At 40.5% G+C, this 17671-nt stretch overlaps 1 protein-coding gene across 2 annotated transcripts in view; it reads right to left on the bottom strand.

Annotated features, from left to right (window-relative positions):
- TAOK3 (TAO kinase 3) overlaps window positions 1-17671 on the bottom strand; it is a 142952-nt gene that overhangs the window by 38639 nt on the left and 86642 nt on the right. For both annotated transcript variants that reach the window (XM_079762499.1, XM_079762500.1), the window contains 4 exons: window positions 15573-15666; window positions 13111-13192; window positions 6632-6799; window positions 4043-4249 (listed from right to left, as the gene is read on the bottom strand). In XM_079762499.1, the coding sequence (XP_079618625.1) occupies window positions 4043-4249; window positions 6632-6799; window positions 13111-13192; window positions 15573-15666 (551 nt within the window). The remainder of the gene's footprint in view (window positions 1-4042; window positions 4250-6631; window positions 6800-13110; window positions 13193-15572; window positions 15667-17671) is intronic.

Genomic DNA, 17671 nt, shown 5'->3' with positions numbered 1-17671 from the left:
AGAGGGCAGCTTTGGCCAAGTTCATACTTTCCCCAGGTTGCTCATTTCATTGACTGATCTAGGTTGGGGTATCAAGGCCTGGCCATTCTGGCCCAACTCTAAAGAACCATTTTAACTTCAGAGCTCCCTGGGGAGTTGATTGAGGCTGCCATTGGGCCTACATCTCAGTTCAACTTTGCCCTCTGATAAATGTTACTTCCTTCTCTTCCCTTCCAAAGGTATTCATCCCAAAAGAAATGCCTAATAAATTTAAAAAACCTGTTGTGATAAATCATCTCAGCTCTACTTCCTGGAGAATCCAACCTGTGACATCAATGTTACTTACATGTAATATATTGTACTTAGTATCCCATCTGCATGGAGAAAAAGGGACTGATCACAGGAGTGGCTTTTCGAAAACAAAACAAAACAAAATAAAACAAAAAACCCAACCCTTTTGCAAGTGAAATATTAAGTGGAATCCAAATATATAATGTAAGAGATGAAGCATAACTTGTCCTGGGTGAGGTGTGGATAAGGCTTGCTCCCGAGGTACCTCTACAAAATAGCTTGAGGGTCACATTAGAGATTTGCTTCTTTAAATATTACAGAAATTGAAGCACAAAATTTTAGAGCTGGAAGGGATCTTTGAAATCATACAGAATAACTCCTAATTTTACAGATGGAGTAACTGAGGCCCAAAGAGGTTTGTGACTTATCCAAAGTAAAGAAAAATTAACAGTGGCAGATAGAATTATAAACTAGTTTCCTCATTCCTATAGTCCATTATATAAATATTTTCATTGAGAGTTTCAGATCCTATTTCATTTTTGTTCTTAAAGTGAAAAACTTTTAGGAGTTCAAGTGAACCAACAAATATAAACGATCTAAATATTTTTTGTTTCTATTGTGTTTAAAGATGAAATATTTTTAAGCACAGGTATACCATATTTAACATTAAAGTTTCATATATAGTATGCTCTATTTTATAGTTTACTTATATGTATTTTCCTATTTTTATTGTGATAAAATACATATTAAACTTACCATGTTAATAATTTTTAAGTATACAGTTCAGTATATACTGTACTGAAACTCTATTCTCATTAAACAACAATTCCCCATTTCTCTCCTCTCCCTAGCCCCTGGCAACCACCATTCTACTTTCTGTCTCTATGATTTTGACTACCCTAAGTACTTTATATAAGTGCAATCATACAATATTTGTCTTTGTGAGTAGCATATTTCACTTAGCATAATGTCTCCATGGTTCATCCATGTTGTAGTGCATGTCAAGATTTCCTTTCTGCCCTAGTTGGTTTGGCTCAGTGGCTAGAGTGTTGGCCTGTGGACTGAAGGGTCCTGGGTTCAATTCCGGTCAAGGGCACATGCCTGGGTTGTGGTCTTGATCCTCAGTGTGGGGCGTGCAGGAGGCAGCCGATCAATGATTCTCTCATCATTGATGTTTCTGTCTCTCTCTCCCTCTCCCTTACTCTCTGAAATCAAGTGTGTGTGTGTGTGTGTGTGTGTGTGTGTGTGTGTGTGTGTGTGTATGATTTCCTTTCTTTTTCAAAGGTGAAGACTATTCCATTGTATGTGTGTACCACATTTTGCTTATCCATTCATCCACTGATGGACACTTGGGTTGCTTCAGCTAATGTGAATAATGCTATTATGAATAGGGGTGTATAGACATTTCTTTGAGATCCTGCTTTCAATTCTTTTGGGTATGTACCCAGATTAGAATGAGTTAACTCATTCAAAGTTTTATTTGAAAAGGTTTTTCAGTTTTCTTCCATCACATTTCCTCTATCTCATAATAAAAAAAGAAATACATTATATAACTTAATTCTACCTGACATTTTTTTTTGTGTGTGTGGAACAAATACAACTACCTTTTACTTCAAAATATAAATTAACATTTATTCTTCTTAAGTGATTGCACCAGGGAGGAAAAGGTATTAAAAGACCCACATCATCACAAGTAAGCTCTGTACCAGCATGCCAAAATTAAAATGAAAACCCTCAATGAGTTTGAGACCAGGGTGTTCTTTCTTATTTATTATACCGGTAGCATCTTTCTTCTAATTCTGGGTTCCCATTTAAGAGGTCCTGGAGTAAAAAAATCCAACAGAATGTCTCTTCTTTTGCTATCGATACCCATGGAGCCTCAGAGGAAATAGAGCCAGATGTCAGCATCTATGAAAGCTCCTTCCAAAAAGAGCCTCACAAAACCTTCTTTTCTACCCTGCAAATATATGATCACTTGCCTGTATTCAAAGAAGGCCAGCTGGCAATGCTGGACTCTTAGCACGTTTCTGCATCTGTCTGATATCACTCCTTTCCATGGCTTTCTGATAATCTGGGTCCTTGCTGTCTTTCTGCTCTCAATTGACTCTCCACATAGCTCACCAAGCTCTAAACTCTCTGACCTTTCCCTTCTTCTGTGAACATACAAAGTTCTTTTTGTCTCTAGTACTTTGCACATGTTGCTTTCTGACTCACCTCCATTGTTCACCCCAAGTTACCTACCTTCCACTTGTCCTTAAAGTTTTAGCTTAAATGTCACTTTATTAGATAGGCTTTCCACTACTCCCTGCTAGATTAAATCCTCCTTTTACCCAGAGCAAGTTTCATAATTACATGATATAGTTATTAGTATGATTATTTGCTTAATCTCCCCTACAGATAATAAGCTCTATGAAAACACTATGTCTGTTTTATTTCCTCTGTATCCACAGGGCCTACCATAGTTCCTGGCACATAATAGAGGTCCCCACCAGTATTAGTTTAATAAATGAATAAGTTAATCAGTTCAGAAAATAAATATATATCCCTCTATTATTCACAGCCAGGGACCAATATATTTTCTCCTGCCCTTCATCCTTACCTGCTTAATTTTCTTTTCTTCCCAAGAATAATGCACAACAAATAGAAGTGAAAAAATTCTTTAATATGCTCTCTCACTAGAATTAGAATGTGATTGTTGCCATTTATTAAAATAAGTACATATACACCTCAAATATACCTAATAAGGCCCTAGCCAGTTTTGCTCAGTGGATAGAGCGTTGGCCTGTGGACAGAAGGGTCCCGGATTCAATTCTGGACAAGGGCACATACCTCAGTTGCAGGCTCCTCCCCAGCCCGGGGCCCTGGTTGGGGCTCGTGCAGGAAGCAACCAATTGATGTGTTTCTCTCACATTGATGTTTCTCACTGTCTTTCCCTCTCTCTTCCACTCTCTCTGATAATCAATAGAAAAATATCCTCAGGTGAGGATTAAAATGTATATACCTAATAAGAATAAAATTATAAGGGATTTTTCCCTCTATAATTCCATTCTGTGAACTTCTTCCCTAAGGTCACTCAAAACACTTTTGGGAATTCCTCCAAAAAATTATTGATAATTCTGTGAAACACTCATGTTACAGAAATTGCTTTGAAAGAAGCTTAAATTTTTTTTATAAAGTATTTCAACTTATGAATCATGATAGACTTGTATGAAATGAGGCTCTTTAGTTGGAAAAGTAAAGTAAAAACAAAGAACAGAATCATTCTTTCAAAAGTGAGAATATAGTATTTAAGGTGACAGAGAACCAGTCTTAGAAGAATTAGAAACAATAAATACAAGAAACAACAGAAAAGAGTAGAAAGTGTTTCTAAAACACATAGTATATTGGGAATATCCATTAAGAAGCATACTCTGCAAAAGCATTCTTCTAAAAGGCACACCCAAAGGTTTTACACAGGAAACTTTCAAGGTCTGCAGTATTAAGGTTATTGGTTTAGAGAGGGACTTACCGTACTGGTTTGACTTGGAGATTTGTGGATTTTTAAATTTTTACTTATTGATGGTGGTAGACTTCAGAATAACAAGGAGAGGAAGATAAAGAAATAGGTACAGATGTAGCTTACATGGTCCTTCATTACCTTTTTACTATAAGAGAATGTATCCAGTGTTAGGTTTAGTACCATGCTTCAGTTGTAAAAAATGCTAAGTGACCTGAGGTAGCTTAACTATGATTGACAAAGCCTAGAGCTCTGAAGGGGGACTGTGAAACCTACCTTCTTATGCACAACAGAGGAACTGGAATTTACTGTGCTTTCGTCATCATGCATCATGACAAGTTCAGAGCTGCTCTCATCCATGACCTCCTGCATGCTATTCACACTGCTGCTCTGGCTGCCTGTGCTCACAGACATGCTTGGGATAGAATGGTTGCTCCCCAGGCTGTCCATTTCCCTGCTCAGGCTGATTCCATGTTCGCTGTCCTATAAAAATCGGGCACTCGGGTTAAAAAAAAAAACATGACTGGAGATAAAGCGCCAATCCATTGACTAAGCTATTAAGCCCACTCAATTTTGCAGTGCCAGGTTGCTTTTCTGCCAAATCTGCAAAGATAAACTTTTTATGTAGTGGCTCCACTACTCCCCCACTATTTTCAGACATCTCAAATTCACTCTATGCCTTCCCCAGGGGCCATTCTGGACATGAGTCATAAGGCTCCAAATGCTGCTATCCCAGGGCTTTCCCCTGTCATATGCAACCAGCATACTATTGCATTGCTATTTAATAAGCAGAATCAGGCCAGGTTTGTAAGACACCTCCAGGATCATCAAGGTGCTAGAGAAAGACTGCAGGCGACAGGTGACCTCTAGGATATTTGCAAATACGGCAGTGGTCACTTGAAACTAAAATAGAATAAGAAGAGTTTTCAGAGATTTGACAAGCAACATACTCCTTTGCAAGTCATTACTGAGTAACTTCATAGCTAAGCAGGGATATTATTAATTCTACTGTCCTGGATAGGTAATTAATTTCTGCCTCCCTTAAGCAATTCTATCATGCTTACCTCTGTAATCTTATTAAATATATCTGTTAAATAATACTGGTATTCATCACTACTAGTCTAAAGACTACTATTTGAGAAGTGGTAAAATAATCAGAACATATAATTTATCCATCACGATGGGATATCTTTTGATATAAGATTAAATAGTATAATTAAAGCAACTTAGTTCCAAATAAACCCTATTTTTGAAGAAGCATATGTACATATATAACTTTAAAGAATTGTTACTTGGCAATGTAGGGAATCACTGGCATAGGTAGGTAATGGGGTAATTTAAAATGTTAGAAAATACATTATATTTTTAATAGATTTATTTTCCCATTTAAGGAGAATCATTTGTATATATGCAATCATGAGAGTTTATAGTCCAATTCAGCTTTCTGGATTTTATTTTATAATTATTGATGTAATAATTTTGTTTTATTTTATATCAGAAAGCTAAAATAAGATTCATCATTTCTTTCCTCCTCTTGATCTAGTTTTAGATAGGCTAATCCATTCTCAAATACTCTTGCTCCCATCCTAAGCACTTCCTGAGATCCCACTTCTTTAACTATATCTCTTTCCTCTATCTTTGATGCCTCTGGCTTGGCTCCTTTCCCTCTGCATATAAATCTGAAAAGCCCTGCCCCTTATTTATGTACCTCTCTACATACTGCCCTTTGTCACTTTTCCTTCTCAGCCATATTTATAAATCTTAAAACATCCAACTTCTGCTGTCTCTATTTTCTCACTTCCCATTTATTCTAAATAGTAATTTTTCTATTTATCCTAACTATTCTTGCAAAACTGCTTTTCTGAAGGTCACCCAGAATGCCCTACTTGTAAAACACTTAACATTTTTTTCTGGTCTAACTTGACCTCTCGGCAGCATCTGATGGCACTGGCTGTTCCCTCCTTGAAACTGTGTACTCTCTCAACATCTGCGAGGCCTTTACCTCCTAGGTCTTCTTTTTCTTACATGGAATTCTCCTTCTACAATCAACCCCTTGATTCATGATAATTTTAGAGCTCTTGACCCCCAACCAACTACCCTTTATTCAGACTTCTTTCCTATGTTCTGGATTTGTATATCCCAACCAATTGCTAGACACTGTTCAGGTGTCTCAATTGTCATTACCCTTGTCCCAACCAATCCTTCTCAAGTTATTTGAATGAGAAACCAGGAAGTTCTCTCTTCTTTGAAAACTCCATCTGTATACCATGCCAGTGGTATACGATGCTTGGCCCTTAAACTCCATAGGCAACTAACTGAAATAATCTTAAACCTACTCTTTCTCCGTGGTTCCTTCTGTTCTTGGTATTGATATACTCATTAAGGTCCTAGCGTGATCAAATCTACTTCTACAGTGTTTCTCAAAAGTGTTTCTTGTTCCCCATTCCCTTTGACACTGCCCTTTTTACTTTGTGCATGAACTAGTCACTCAATGAAATCCATCTTACATTCTGTTGGTAGGATAATCTTTCTAAAGCATAGCACTTTCCTGACTCTAAAATGTCCTATGCCCTTCTGTCAAAAACCCCCCACATCATGTTCTCCATACAACCTTCACTAATCCCCACCAGCAGACTTATCTCCTCACTATGGACCTCTGCATGGTGATATACCTCTAAAGCATTTTTCAAATGTTGTTTTATGTAAGAGTTTTTTTCATGAATGTCTTTTTTGCAACTCTGTCTCTTAAGGCAGAGAGCATCCCTTACCATTTTTATCCCCAAAAGTGTTTTTTATAGTGCCCAGTCTAGACTTTTTCACATAGTAGGCACTCTATAAGTGCCTGCTAAAATAAATGGAACCTACTTCTTCATCCTCCTGTGATTCATGCAAAGGTCCATTTCGTGTCTCTTGGAAAAGGATTTTTTTCATTTTGCGGTATTGTAGGTTATCTAGTTCACGAACAGCATCTTTTGTCCTCTGTATGAGGTCAATTAGGACACGTAGTGGCCGATCTCGTCGGACAAAGTCATGCTAATTGAGGGAGGAGAAAATAGCAAAAAATAATAATGAGAAATGTATTTTTAGGTGCAAGATGTAGATATAGTAGTAAATGGACATAAAAGAGTTCTATGGATTTTGCAGAAATAACAAGATATGATTTTCATTCCATGTAGTCCCTCATATTGTATTAATCTTAAAAAAGATAAATATAATTAATGCTTTTCTCTTCTTCAAGCCCTATTTTGTGGACTTTGTCCTAGAGTTTACTTGAGAACTCTTGATGTTTACCTTATCTTACAAGTAATAACAGTGACTATAATTTTAAATAGCAGCTGAGTGGCTTATAACTTTCAAATCTGAAGCTATATAGTAAAGCAAAAGCAATGCAGAGTACATACTATTCTCGTTATAATCTGCCTCAATCCTCCTCCCCACTCTACACTACTGTTGTATATATTTTGTTTTCTAATTCTGTGGTCATATATAGTGTATGACTGAAAATGTGATAGGTGTTAAATTTATTCAGAGGTCAGAATTCTGGCAACGTCATCTCCCCTTTGCAGAGTTGTACAACCAGGAAAAGGGGAGAAGGGCCTCCGAGGAGTGAAAATATCTGCCCCAAAGTCCGTAAACTTTCCTGGGCATAAGCGGCCCTCACTTTCCATATTGTCAGTCATCTCTAACACATATTCCAGTTTCCTGCTTTCTCAGCCTATAGCACCTTAGAAAGAGGGAATAAAAGTGGGAGAAAGAGGATTGGGAACTGTAAGAGGTAGGGTTATTTGCTGTAAAAAGAAGTGCACTTTGAAAGTTCTCTGACAGCCTGACAGTAGAGAAAGAGAGAAATTCCATGATTAACATACCTACCACCAACCAAATGAAAATGAACAAAAGTTTCTGGGCTATTTGAAAAGGCACAATGCCCTCATATAGTTGTTTTATACTCCAAGAGTTTGCAAAACACTACTGTTTTTGAGCCACCAATAAGTTAAATTATGTTCATTATACATTCTTTAGAACAGTGGTTGCCAACCGGTGGTCCGTGGACCACTGGTGGTCCGTGAGTTCCGAAAGGTTGGCGACCGCTGCTTTAGAAGGTAGAGAGGCACATCTTATATTTTAACACAGAAAATGATCAAAAGTGGGAGGAAGAAGTTTTGTTTTTTAAAGGAAAAGGTTCAGTTATATGGAAAATTCACTTATGTGAAATTATAATTTAAAGATATTGGAAAATGAGAGAAATGTGGTAGGCCTTAGATCAGGCGTCCTCAAACTACGGCCCGCGGGCCACATGCGGGTGTTTTAGCCGTTTTGTTTTTTTTTTTACTTCAAAATAAGATATGTGCAGTGTGCATAGGAATTTGTTCATAGTTTTTTTTTTAAACTATAGTCCGGCCCTCCAACGGTCTGAGGGACAGTGAACTGGCCCCCTGTTTAAAAAGTTTGAGGACTCCTGCCTTAGATGATGGAATGGATTTTACTACTTTGTAAGTTTAAAAAGATATAAAGAAGGAACAAAACCATTGTGAGAGAAAAAAAAAAATCTACATGTCCTGTGGTTCTTCACCCTGACTTTGGTATCAGGAAAACTGTGGCTTTTGCTCCTGCTTTTATAAAATATCTCTTCCTCTGCAAAGAGGCCTTTCTGAAGATTCCCGGAAGTAAGTATAGCCTGCACATTTCAAGATGAGAACGAAAGGGAAAAAGGAAATTATTTTGCTACTCCTGTGCTTCCAATTATACAAGAACAAATCGTTTTTTAGTAAATTTGAAGCTATAACTTAGGGGCAAATCTGAAACTTTATAGTAAAACAAAAGCAAGGCAGAGTTTAGAATATTCTTGTTAGAATCTGCCTCAATCCTTCTCCCTACTCTACACTACTGTTGTGTGTATTTTGTTTTCTGTTCCTTACATAACAGCAGCTTCTGCCATTCTTTGTCCCCATGTCTGCTTTATTTTTCTATAAATAATTTATCACCACCTGACATTATACCATCACATATTTATTTGTTTTTATACTCCTTCATTAGAATATAGGTTCCATGAGTTCAGGCTATCATTTTCTTGTGTACATTTATATTATTTTTAGTGCTTAAAACAGTACCTGGCACACAATAGACAATCTATAATAATAAAAGTGTAATATGCTAATTAGACCGGACGACCATCCAGATGAAGCCGGGGCTGCAAGGGAAGCCCAGCTCCTGGGTGCCTGCCAGAGGCTGGAGGGAAGCCCGGGTCCTGGGTGCCAGAGGGAAGCCGGTGCCAGCAGCTGGGGGAAGGGAGGCCTACTCTTACACAAATTTTGTGCATCGGGCCTCTAGTTAGTAGATATTTGTTGAATAAGTGGTGAGGCTCATTTGATTTGGCTCACCATCAACACTAATAAAAGAGAAACATGCAAATTAACCATCATTCTGCTACGCCAAGCCATGCCCACCAGCCAATCAGGAACAAGTATGCAAATTAACCCAACCAAGATGGCAGCCAGCCATGGAGCTGGAGCAAGCAGGAGGCTTGGGTTGCCCCGGCAATGGAGGAAGCCAAGCTTTCCGCCCACCCTGGCTGGCCCTGGCCTCCGCTCAAGGCTACAAAGTTTCAATTATAGAAGATAAATAAATCCTAGATACTTGCTTCCAGCTGGTCCTAGCCTCTGCTCAAGGAGATGCTGGAAAAAAAAAAAAAGGAGGGGCTGGGACCTTGGGTCGCTGGGGGGTGATCAGGCCAGGATGGGACGTCAGGGGCTGTTGGGGGTAAGCAGACCAGCAGGGGGGCCAGTTGGGAGTGAGTAGGCCGTCAATGGGGGTCAGTTGGAGGTGACCAGGACAGCCGGGGGGGGCAGTTTGGAGTGAGCAGGCCAGCAGGGGGGCAGATGGGGGTGAGCAGGCCAGTGGGGAGGGGAGGTGGGGGCAAGCAGGCTGGTGGGGGGGCAGTTGGGGGCGAGCAGGCCAGCAGGCAGAGTGGCTGGGGCAATCAGGCAGGCAGGCAGGCAGGCAGGTGAGCGGCTGGAGCCAGCAGTCCTGGATTGTGAAAGGGATGTCTGACTGCCAGTTTAGGCCTGATCCCTCTAAACCAGCAGTAGGACATCCTTCGAGGGGTCCCAGATTGGAAAGGGTGCAGGCCGGGCTGAGGGACACCGCCCCCTCCATCCCCCCGTGCACGAATTTCGTGCACTGGGCCACTAGTCTATATTATAAAAACCCAGTGGCCCTAATGCCGTAATGACCAAAGGCTGGTGAGGGTGGCTGGGGCTGCATGTGCGGGTGGGCGGGGCTGCGAGCACGGCGAGGCCATGCGATTTCATGTGCTGGGCTTCTAGTATCAAATAAAGACCAAATCAAACCAAATCAAGTAAAGATCCAAACATTTACTGACAAAAAAGTTTTCTTTAGGTATATCTTTAAACATCCTCTGCTCCACGTGTTTTGCTTTGTTCTTCAGGAATAATAGGTTGGCCTATGTTAGATCTCTTTTGTCTTCTATATGTGTCATCTTTTCTATAATAATCTTTAGGATTTTTTTTTTTCATTTGCCTTTAATTTTATTTCCCTAAGACTACCATGGGAAACACCCTAAGTGGATCTGCTTATTATATTAGTACTAGAGGCCTGGTGCACAAATTCATGCTAGGGTGGGGTCCCTTGGCCTGTCTAGCAATCGGGCCAATTGGGGCTGTCTTGCCCAGTCCTGATTGCGGCCGGCTGGCAGGCCAGGGGGAGGAACTGCAGGAGGTTGGCCAGCTGTGGGAGTTTGGCTGTGGGAGCGCACTGACTACCAAGGGGCAGCTCTTGCGTTGTCTGCCCCTGGTGGTGAGTGCACGTCATAGCAACCGGTCGTAATGGTTGTTTAGGCTTTTATATATATAGACTAGAGGCCTGGTGCATGAAAATTCATGCACTGTAGGGGGGGTCCCTCAGCCTGGCCTGCCCCCTATCACAGTCCGGGAGCCCTCAGGGGCAGGAGGCGACCTGGCAATCAGGGGAAGGCGACACCCCCATCACACCTCTGCTGCTGCCACTTCTGGCAGCTCAAGCCTTGGTCGGCCCTGGTTACCTGAGCCTTGGGTGGCCTTGAGTGGCTGGGCAGCCACCATCAAAGGCTTGCCTGCGCCTTGGGTGTTGGCTGGGCAGCTGCCATCTGAGGCTTGCCTGTGCCTTGGGCTGGCCCTGGGCAGCTGGAGGGCTGAGGGGACTGGGGGACTCTGGAGGCAGGTACCCTAGTGGGGCTGAGGGGATTGGGCACCACCATCTTGTGGCTGTGGGCGCTGCCATCTTTTAGGGTGTGGCAGTCAATTAGCATATTCCCTCCTTATTGGCTGCAGGTGCCACCATTTTGTGAGGGTGTGATGGTCAATTAGCATATTCCCTCTTTATTAGATAGGCCTAGAGGACTGGTGCACAAAATTTACTGTCCCTCAGCCCAGCCTGCACCTCTCCAATCTGGGACCCCTTTGGGGATGTCCTGTAGGATTGTGCCTAAACCGGTAGTTGGACATCCCTCTCACAATCTGGGACAGCTGGCTCCCAACTGCTCACCTGCCTACCTGCCTGATTGCCCCTAACTGCTTCTGCCTGCCAACCTGATCACCCTTCCCCGCCAGCCTGGTTGCCCCCAACTGCCCTCCCCCGCCAGCCCGGTTGCCCCAAACTGCCTTCCACTGCTGGCCTGGTCACCCCTAACTGCCCTCCCCTGCTTGCCTGATTGCCCACAACTGCCCTCCCCTGCTGGCCATCTTGTGGCGTCCATCTTGTGACCACATGGGGGCGGCATCTTATGTGAGGGAGTGATGGTCAATTTGCATATTACCTCTTTATTATATAGGAGGATAGATTATGATTTTAATGTTATGTTTTCATTTTTCTACTTCATTTCTTTCTTTACTTCTGCCCACTTGCTTTTTATATCCTTTTCTTGCCTATTACCTTAAAATTCATCTTTGAATCCTTGTAGTATATTCTTCTTTGAGTCCCCCTCCCCACTTAATTTTAATACAGTCCAAAGTTATTACTTTTTCCCTTTATGGTAATGCTTTTCATGCCCTTTTAAAATATCTTTGCTTACTTCAAAGTAATAAAGATACCACTTTATCTTGCATTATGATGTTTTGTTCTGGTTGCCATTTTTCCCTCTAGAAATGTGGAGCTGTTGCTAAGACATACAGACTAGCTCATATCTAAAACATGTGATGGCTCCACACCAAATGAGAGTTAGGTAGAGTTCTCTGCCCTGTTACTTCTGTCATCATATTCCTGTGGTCTGTGACCTACAAGAAAAAAACACTTACTTTTGGGTGGAAAAACTAGTCCACTTCAGACCTACCTCTTCAGGAACACTAAAAGTCAGAAAATGATAGAGAAATGTTTACAGAGTTCTAAGAAAAAGAAAATGGAAACCAAAAATTTGTGACCTAACCAAAGTACTCTTTAATTACAAAGGTGGCCAACATCTTTAACCCTTTGCACTCGCTTGCTTTTTTCTCGATTCCTTTATTCTAATGCTAACCGTGTCGAGTCACACTCGACATCCGAGTGCAAAAGGTAAAGCTTCAATAATTTAGGCAATACAATCCTTCAGAGTTTTTGTTAAAACAAACAAGAGTGGAAAAACATGCATACAGAAAAAGGTTGAAGAAATCTGGACTATTTTGTGGCAAAAGAAAAGGTATTTATATTTTAAAAGATTTCGACATATTTCACTAATATAGACAGAACATATCACCTAAGTATAAGTTCTATAATAAAATGTTACATGAAAAGAGATGCTCAAATATATGATGTTTAAATCAAATGAATGCAGTTAACATGGTATTCTTGTCATCAACATGGACGATGGAATGCTATGCATGGTATTCTTGTCATCAACATAGATGATGAAATTCACTGCCTGATGATTTGGCAACAACTTAAGTGAAAATCTCCAAGTTGTCATTTAAACCATTGACAGAGTCTGTCCTGAAAGTCTGTACAGATATTAGCCATAGGAATATCACAATAATGACCAGAGCAAAGAGAAATATTCTTTGTCAAAAGTTAAAAACAGGGTTGGGTGTAGGGAATACATGTAAGGGACATACATTGAGATAATCTTGCTATTTCTATGGCTAGCTACTATCTCTGGATAAATGACAAGGCAGCACCTTCTAATCCAATTTGTCATGATGAGCTGCCATAGGAATGATTTACTATGTTCCACTACAACTTGACTTTAAATTTCCCTCTTAAATAAAAATTTGAAAAATTATTTTATTAACCAATGTCACCTAAAAAAATTCAACAAAAATAAATACATACATAAATAAATAAGTTTAAAAGATTTAAAAAAAAGAAAAAGAAAAACTTACCCGTAATAGTTCCGCTGACGTTGGTCTTTCCTGAGGTATTTTCTGTAAGCAGTAATCAACAAATATTCTAAAAGAGTCAGTCCTGTGTGTACAAATACATTAAAAGAAAAAATATCAAGGTTTGTAGAACACATGTTTTACTTAAAATAATTTTCATTCCAGGGAAAATTTTACATTTTTTATGTTTAATAAAACATTTTTGGAATATCAGGAGAATTAAATTTTCAAGTTTGTGATATCTAAAATTAATTATTTTGGCTAATGAATTCAAGTTAATCAACACATAGACATTTATTAATATATGATCAAGGTCAAATCGTAATATATATCAGAAAGTGAAAATACTGTATTTACATGTAATAGTTTTAAACATATTTTTATCCCGAAAGACGGTAATCTCATAAGTCTCAAGCCTGTATTCTTCATGACCAGTTGGTAACGCCTACATCACCCACAATGTATAACCAGGTAGTAACATTTGAAGCATAAAAGTCAGAAAACCTAGGAATATGCTTCCTGGATGAAAATACTTCCTATCTTGAAAATTCCATTTTGACTACTCTTCTTTAAAATTGACCTTTTTCTAAAACTCTGTGGCCCAAATAGTTATCAAAATGTCATAATACCCTAGCTGGTTTGGCTCAATGGATAGAGCGTCAGCCTGCGGACTGAAAGGTCCCAGGTTCGATTCCAGCCAAGGTTACATGCCTGGGTTGCAGGCTCGATCCCCAGTAGGGGGCATGCAAGAGGCAGCCAATCAATGATTCTCTCTCATCATTGATGTTTCTATCTCTCTCTCCCTCTCCCTTCCTCTCTGAAATCAATAAAATATATTTAAAAAAAGTCATAATGGCCCTGGCCAGCATTGCTCAGTGTTTAGAGCACCAGCCTGTACATGGAAGGGTTATGGGCCTGATTCCAGTCAAGGGCACATACCTGCGTTGCAGGTTGTGTCCCCATTCCAGTTGGGGCACATGCGGAAAGCAGCCAATCAATGTGTCTCACATCGATGTTTCTCTCTCTCTTCCTCCCTACTCCCCCAACCCCCCTTTTCCATTCTCTCTAAAAATCAATGGAAAAATATCCTGAGGTAAGGATTTTTAAAAAGTCATAATGTTCAGCAAGGAACATTACATTTTTGGAATCTATACTAATAAAAGCCTAGGTGGCTCCTGTGCCCTTGCAAGACATCCTCATGTCATCACAAGATGGCCGCCCCATGTCACAAGATGGCTGCCCCCATGTCATCACAAGATGGCTGCCACAAGATGGCCATCAGGGGAGGGCAGTTGTGGGTGATCAGGCCAGCAGGGGAGGGCAGTTGAGGGCCAACAGGCCAGCAGGGGAGGGCAGTAGGGGGCGAACAGGCCAGCAGGGCAGGGCAGTAAGGGGCGAACAGGCCAGCAGGGGAGGGCAGTTGGGAGTGAACAGGCCAGCAGGGGAGGGCAGTTGGGGGCGATTGGGCCGGCAGAAGAGGGCAGTTGGGGTGAGATCAGGCTGGCAGGGGAGGGCAGTTGGGGGAGATTGGGCCTGCAGGGGAGGGCAGTTGAGGGCGATCAGGCCAGCAGGGGAGCGGTTAGGGGGCGATCAGGCTGGGAGGCAGAAGCGGTTAGGGGCAATCAGGCAGGCAGGCAGGCAGGCGAGTGGTTAGGAGCCAGCAGTCCCAGATTGTGAGAGGGATCCCAGATCAGAGAGGGTGCAGGCTGGGCTGAGGGACAACCCCCCCAGTGCACGAATTTTGTGCACCGGGCCTCTAGTATAATATATGTTCTATCTCAATAGATTTAAATATACATATAGTAAAGAAATGACACCTGGAAAAATAATGATATCAAAGGGTACTTTATCTCTGTTTAGAAGTGATAAGAGCTGAGATGATCAATACAAGATTGTCTTGACTTAAGACTCTAGTTGTTAGGAAGGTAGTAGGGCATGTTTCCTGTAGGATTTCAGTTACTATCTACACACTTTAAGAACACAGTACAAGCCATAGTGAGGGCAGAAATAAAATATGTGTGTGTGTGTGTGTGTGTGTGTGTGTATGTGTGTGTGTGTGTGTGTGTGTGTGTAGTTAATGCCAATGTCACTCTATAATGTATGATGAAGAAATGAAATGGGATGTGAGGGCAATCTAGCTGCTACATCTGTCACCCCATTGATCACCAGGGTTGATTCAGCTGATCTGGCTGGCTAGGCGGGTGACCCCTCCTCCCTCACTGATCCATGTGTGTCCCTCCCAAAGCTGCGCGTTCCATGGAAGAGGACAACCTTCCCCCTAAAGGACAGGACTGGTCTTCAGTCAAGGGTATATGAGTAGCAGCGCTCCCCTGCTAGAACCTCCAAACAAGCTCTCAAGAAATTAAATGCTTTCCAGGTCAGATATTTAAAATGAAATGTAATGAAAGTGCCAAATACATATGGCAATTTTTTTTGAGAGATTTAAAATCATATAAGAATCTTACCATTCATTAGACTGTAATGTTGGGGAGTCATTCTGGGCAATGTGATATAAGGCACTCATTGCATTCATGTTGAAAAGAGGGGGCTTCCGTTCCGCTGAAAAGAAACGAAACATGATAAAGCAGCTCTTGAAAGAAATCAGGCAGATAGGGAAATAAGAAACTATGAGCAAAGCTTTGCTGCTAAACTGATAGCTTGTTACTGTCATCATGCCACATAATCCACTTATTTTAATCACTTAGGTCAACCTAAAATAGCCATTCAAAAGAAGCTGCTGAACATCTTAATATACATTAGCAAAGCTCCTAACAGATCCATTCTAGAGAGTGAAAAATTGTTATTATGTTTTTCACATATCTTCAGAAGGCTAGTCTTTACCTATCTTCTCACAATAGGTATGAACATCGTGAACTTTGAAAAAGGGGCTATGTACAAATCCTGACAAGTTCAAGGGGCTATGCAGCAGGTCTGACAAGCTCAATGATCAAAAGTTACTACACAGGATGATGATCTGATCATAAATTACTAAGTAGGCAGGGCATGGTGGGTAGTCAAGCCCTAGGCCTATAGCTTCCATAGTAAAAGTGAGCCCTGTCCACTGTTTCTGTGCATCTATATTGACATACCTTTGAAATGCCAGAGTAACCTTCCCTTCTAGACCCCCCTGGAAGCTTAACCACCCTCACAAGAGCAGGTACACCAAAACTCTTATCTTATTGGCCCCATACCATTGTTATTTACTGGAAATGTTAACTAACCTGTACCCACCAATGTACTAGTAAAAGAAGTACGTGTTTCTAAATTTTGCTTTTTATCCAATACCGGAGATTTCCCTGCTTTGTTTTCTTCTGCCTCCTTAATCTACCACCAATGGATTTCATGTAACCTTCCTTATGTTTTCTCCTTTGATTCTAAATGTATAAAAAGAACTGCCAAACTGCCATTCTCTGGAGCATTTTCTAAATCCATTGGGATTTTGCTTCTGGGTATATCCTCAGTTTAGCATAAATAAACTCTATAAATTCATAACATGTTTCTATAGGTTTAGACATTCTTATGTCAACAACATCATGTGTATGTGTTTCAATTAAAAATACGTATTCATTGAAAAAATTCAGAAGGCACAGAAAAGTAGAGTGAAAAAAAGATTATAAAATGGAACTTCTTTTTTTTTTTGAGAGACACACACACACACACACACACACACACACACATCAATGCGAGAGAAACATCCATCGGTTGCCTTCTGTATGTGCCCTGACCGGAAATAGAACCCGCAACCTTTTGGAGTAGGGATGATGCTCTGACCAACTGAGCCACCTGACCAGGGCATAATAAATGGAACATCTTAAACATCACTAACACAGTATGAGAAATAAAATAATTCAATTCCATAAACACTGTTTGAAGGATCATCTAGGCCAGAGAACTGGTATGGGTTGGGGTGGCGGGCACTGGGAGAGAGGAGGAGGAGGAGACGAAATAAACAAGGCCCGGTCCATCCCATTCTAAAGAGAAGCTCAGTGAATCCAGTATTAATGTAAGATTTACTCTATCAGAACCTGCCAGATCTCTTCTTTGGAATTCCTATAGCTCTCTTTTAGTTTACTGCTCATTTGCATGTGCTCACCTATTGCATTTACATAAACAAACAATTCTTTAAAAAGACAAGCATAAACTCTAAGATCTTATAACTCTAATACTTCTATTATTTTATTTATTTCCTGAGAATATGTAATAAGATGCTATTTATATATCAGGTGCTCCACTTGTTGACCAAAGGAAAGAAACAAGGTTCTAGCTCTGAGTACAGTTAATTTTATGCCATTTAGTAATTATTATATCGTAGGAGATAAATCACTATCTATTCTACAGTACTTATTTTATGCTAATGGATTCTTTATATAGTCCCAGTTTGTAATTCGTCATCTGATCTCTAGTTTCATCAGGGCATTTTGTTTTTTAAGCAAAGATTCTCTATTAACCACTTTTAAAATGGTGAAATGGGGGGCATTTACTAGTACAGCAGTGTCGACAATAAAAATAAAGTTAAAAAATGGTAAGTTAGGCTTATTCTATGAAATTCTAAGAAACAGAACAA

The sequence above is a fragment of the Cnephaeus nilssonii genome, assembly GCF_951640355.1.
Source record: "Cnephaeus nilssonii genome assembly, chromosome: 22".
Taxonomy (NCBI): Eukaryota; Metazoa; Chordata; class Mammalia; order Chiroptera; family Vespertilionidae; genus Cnephaeus; species Cnephaeus nilssonii.
The sequence above is the reverse complement of the archived record's forward strand: the minus strand, read 5'-3'. Positions and strand labels throughout refer to the sequence as shown.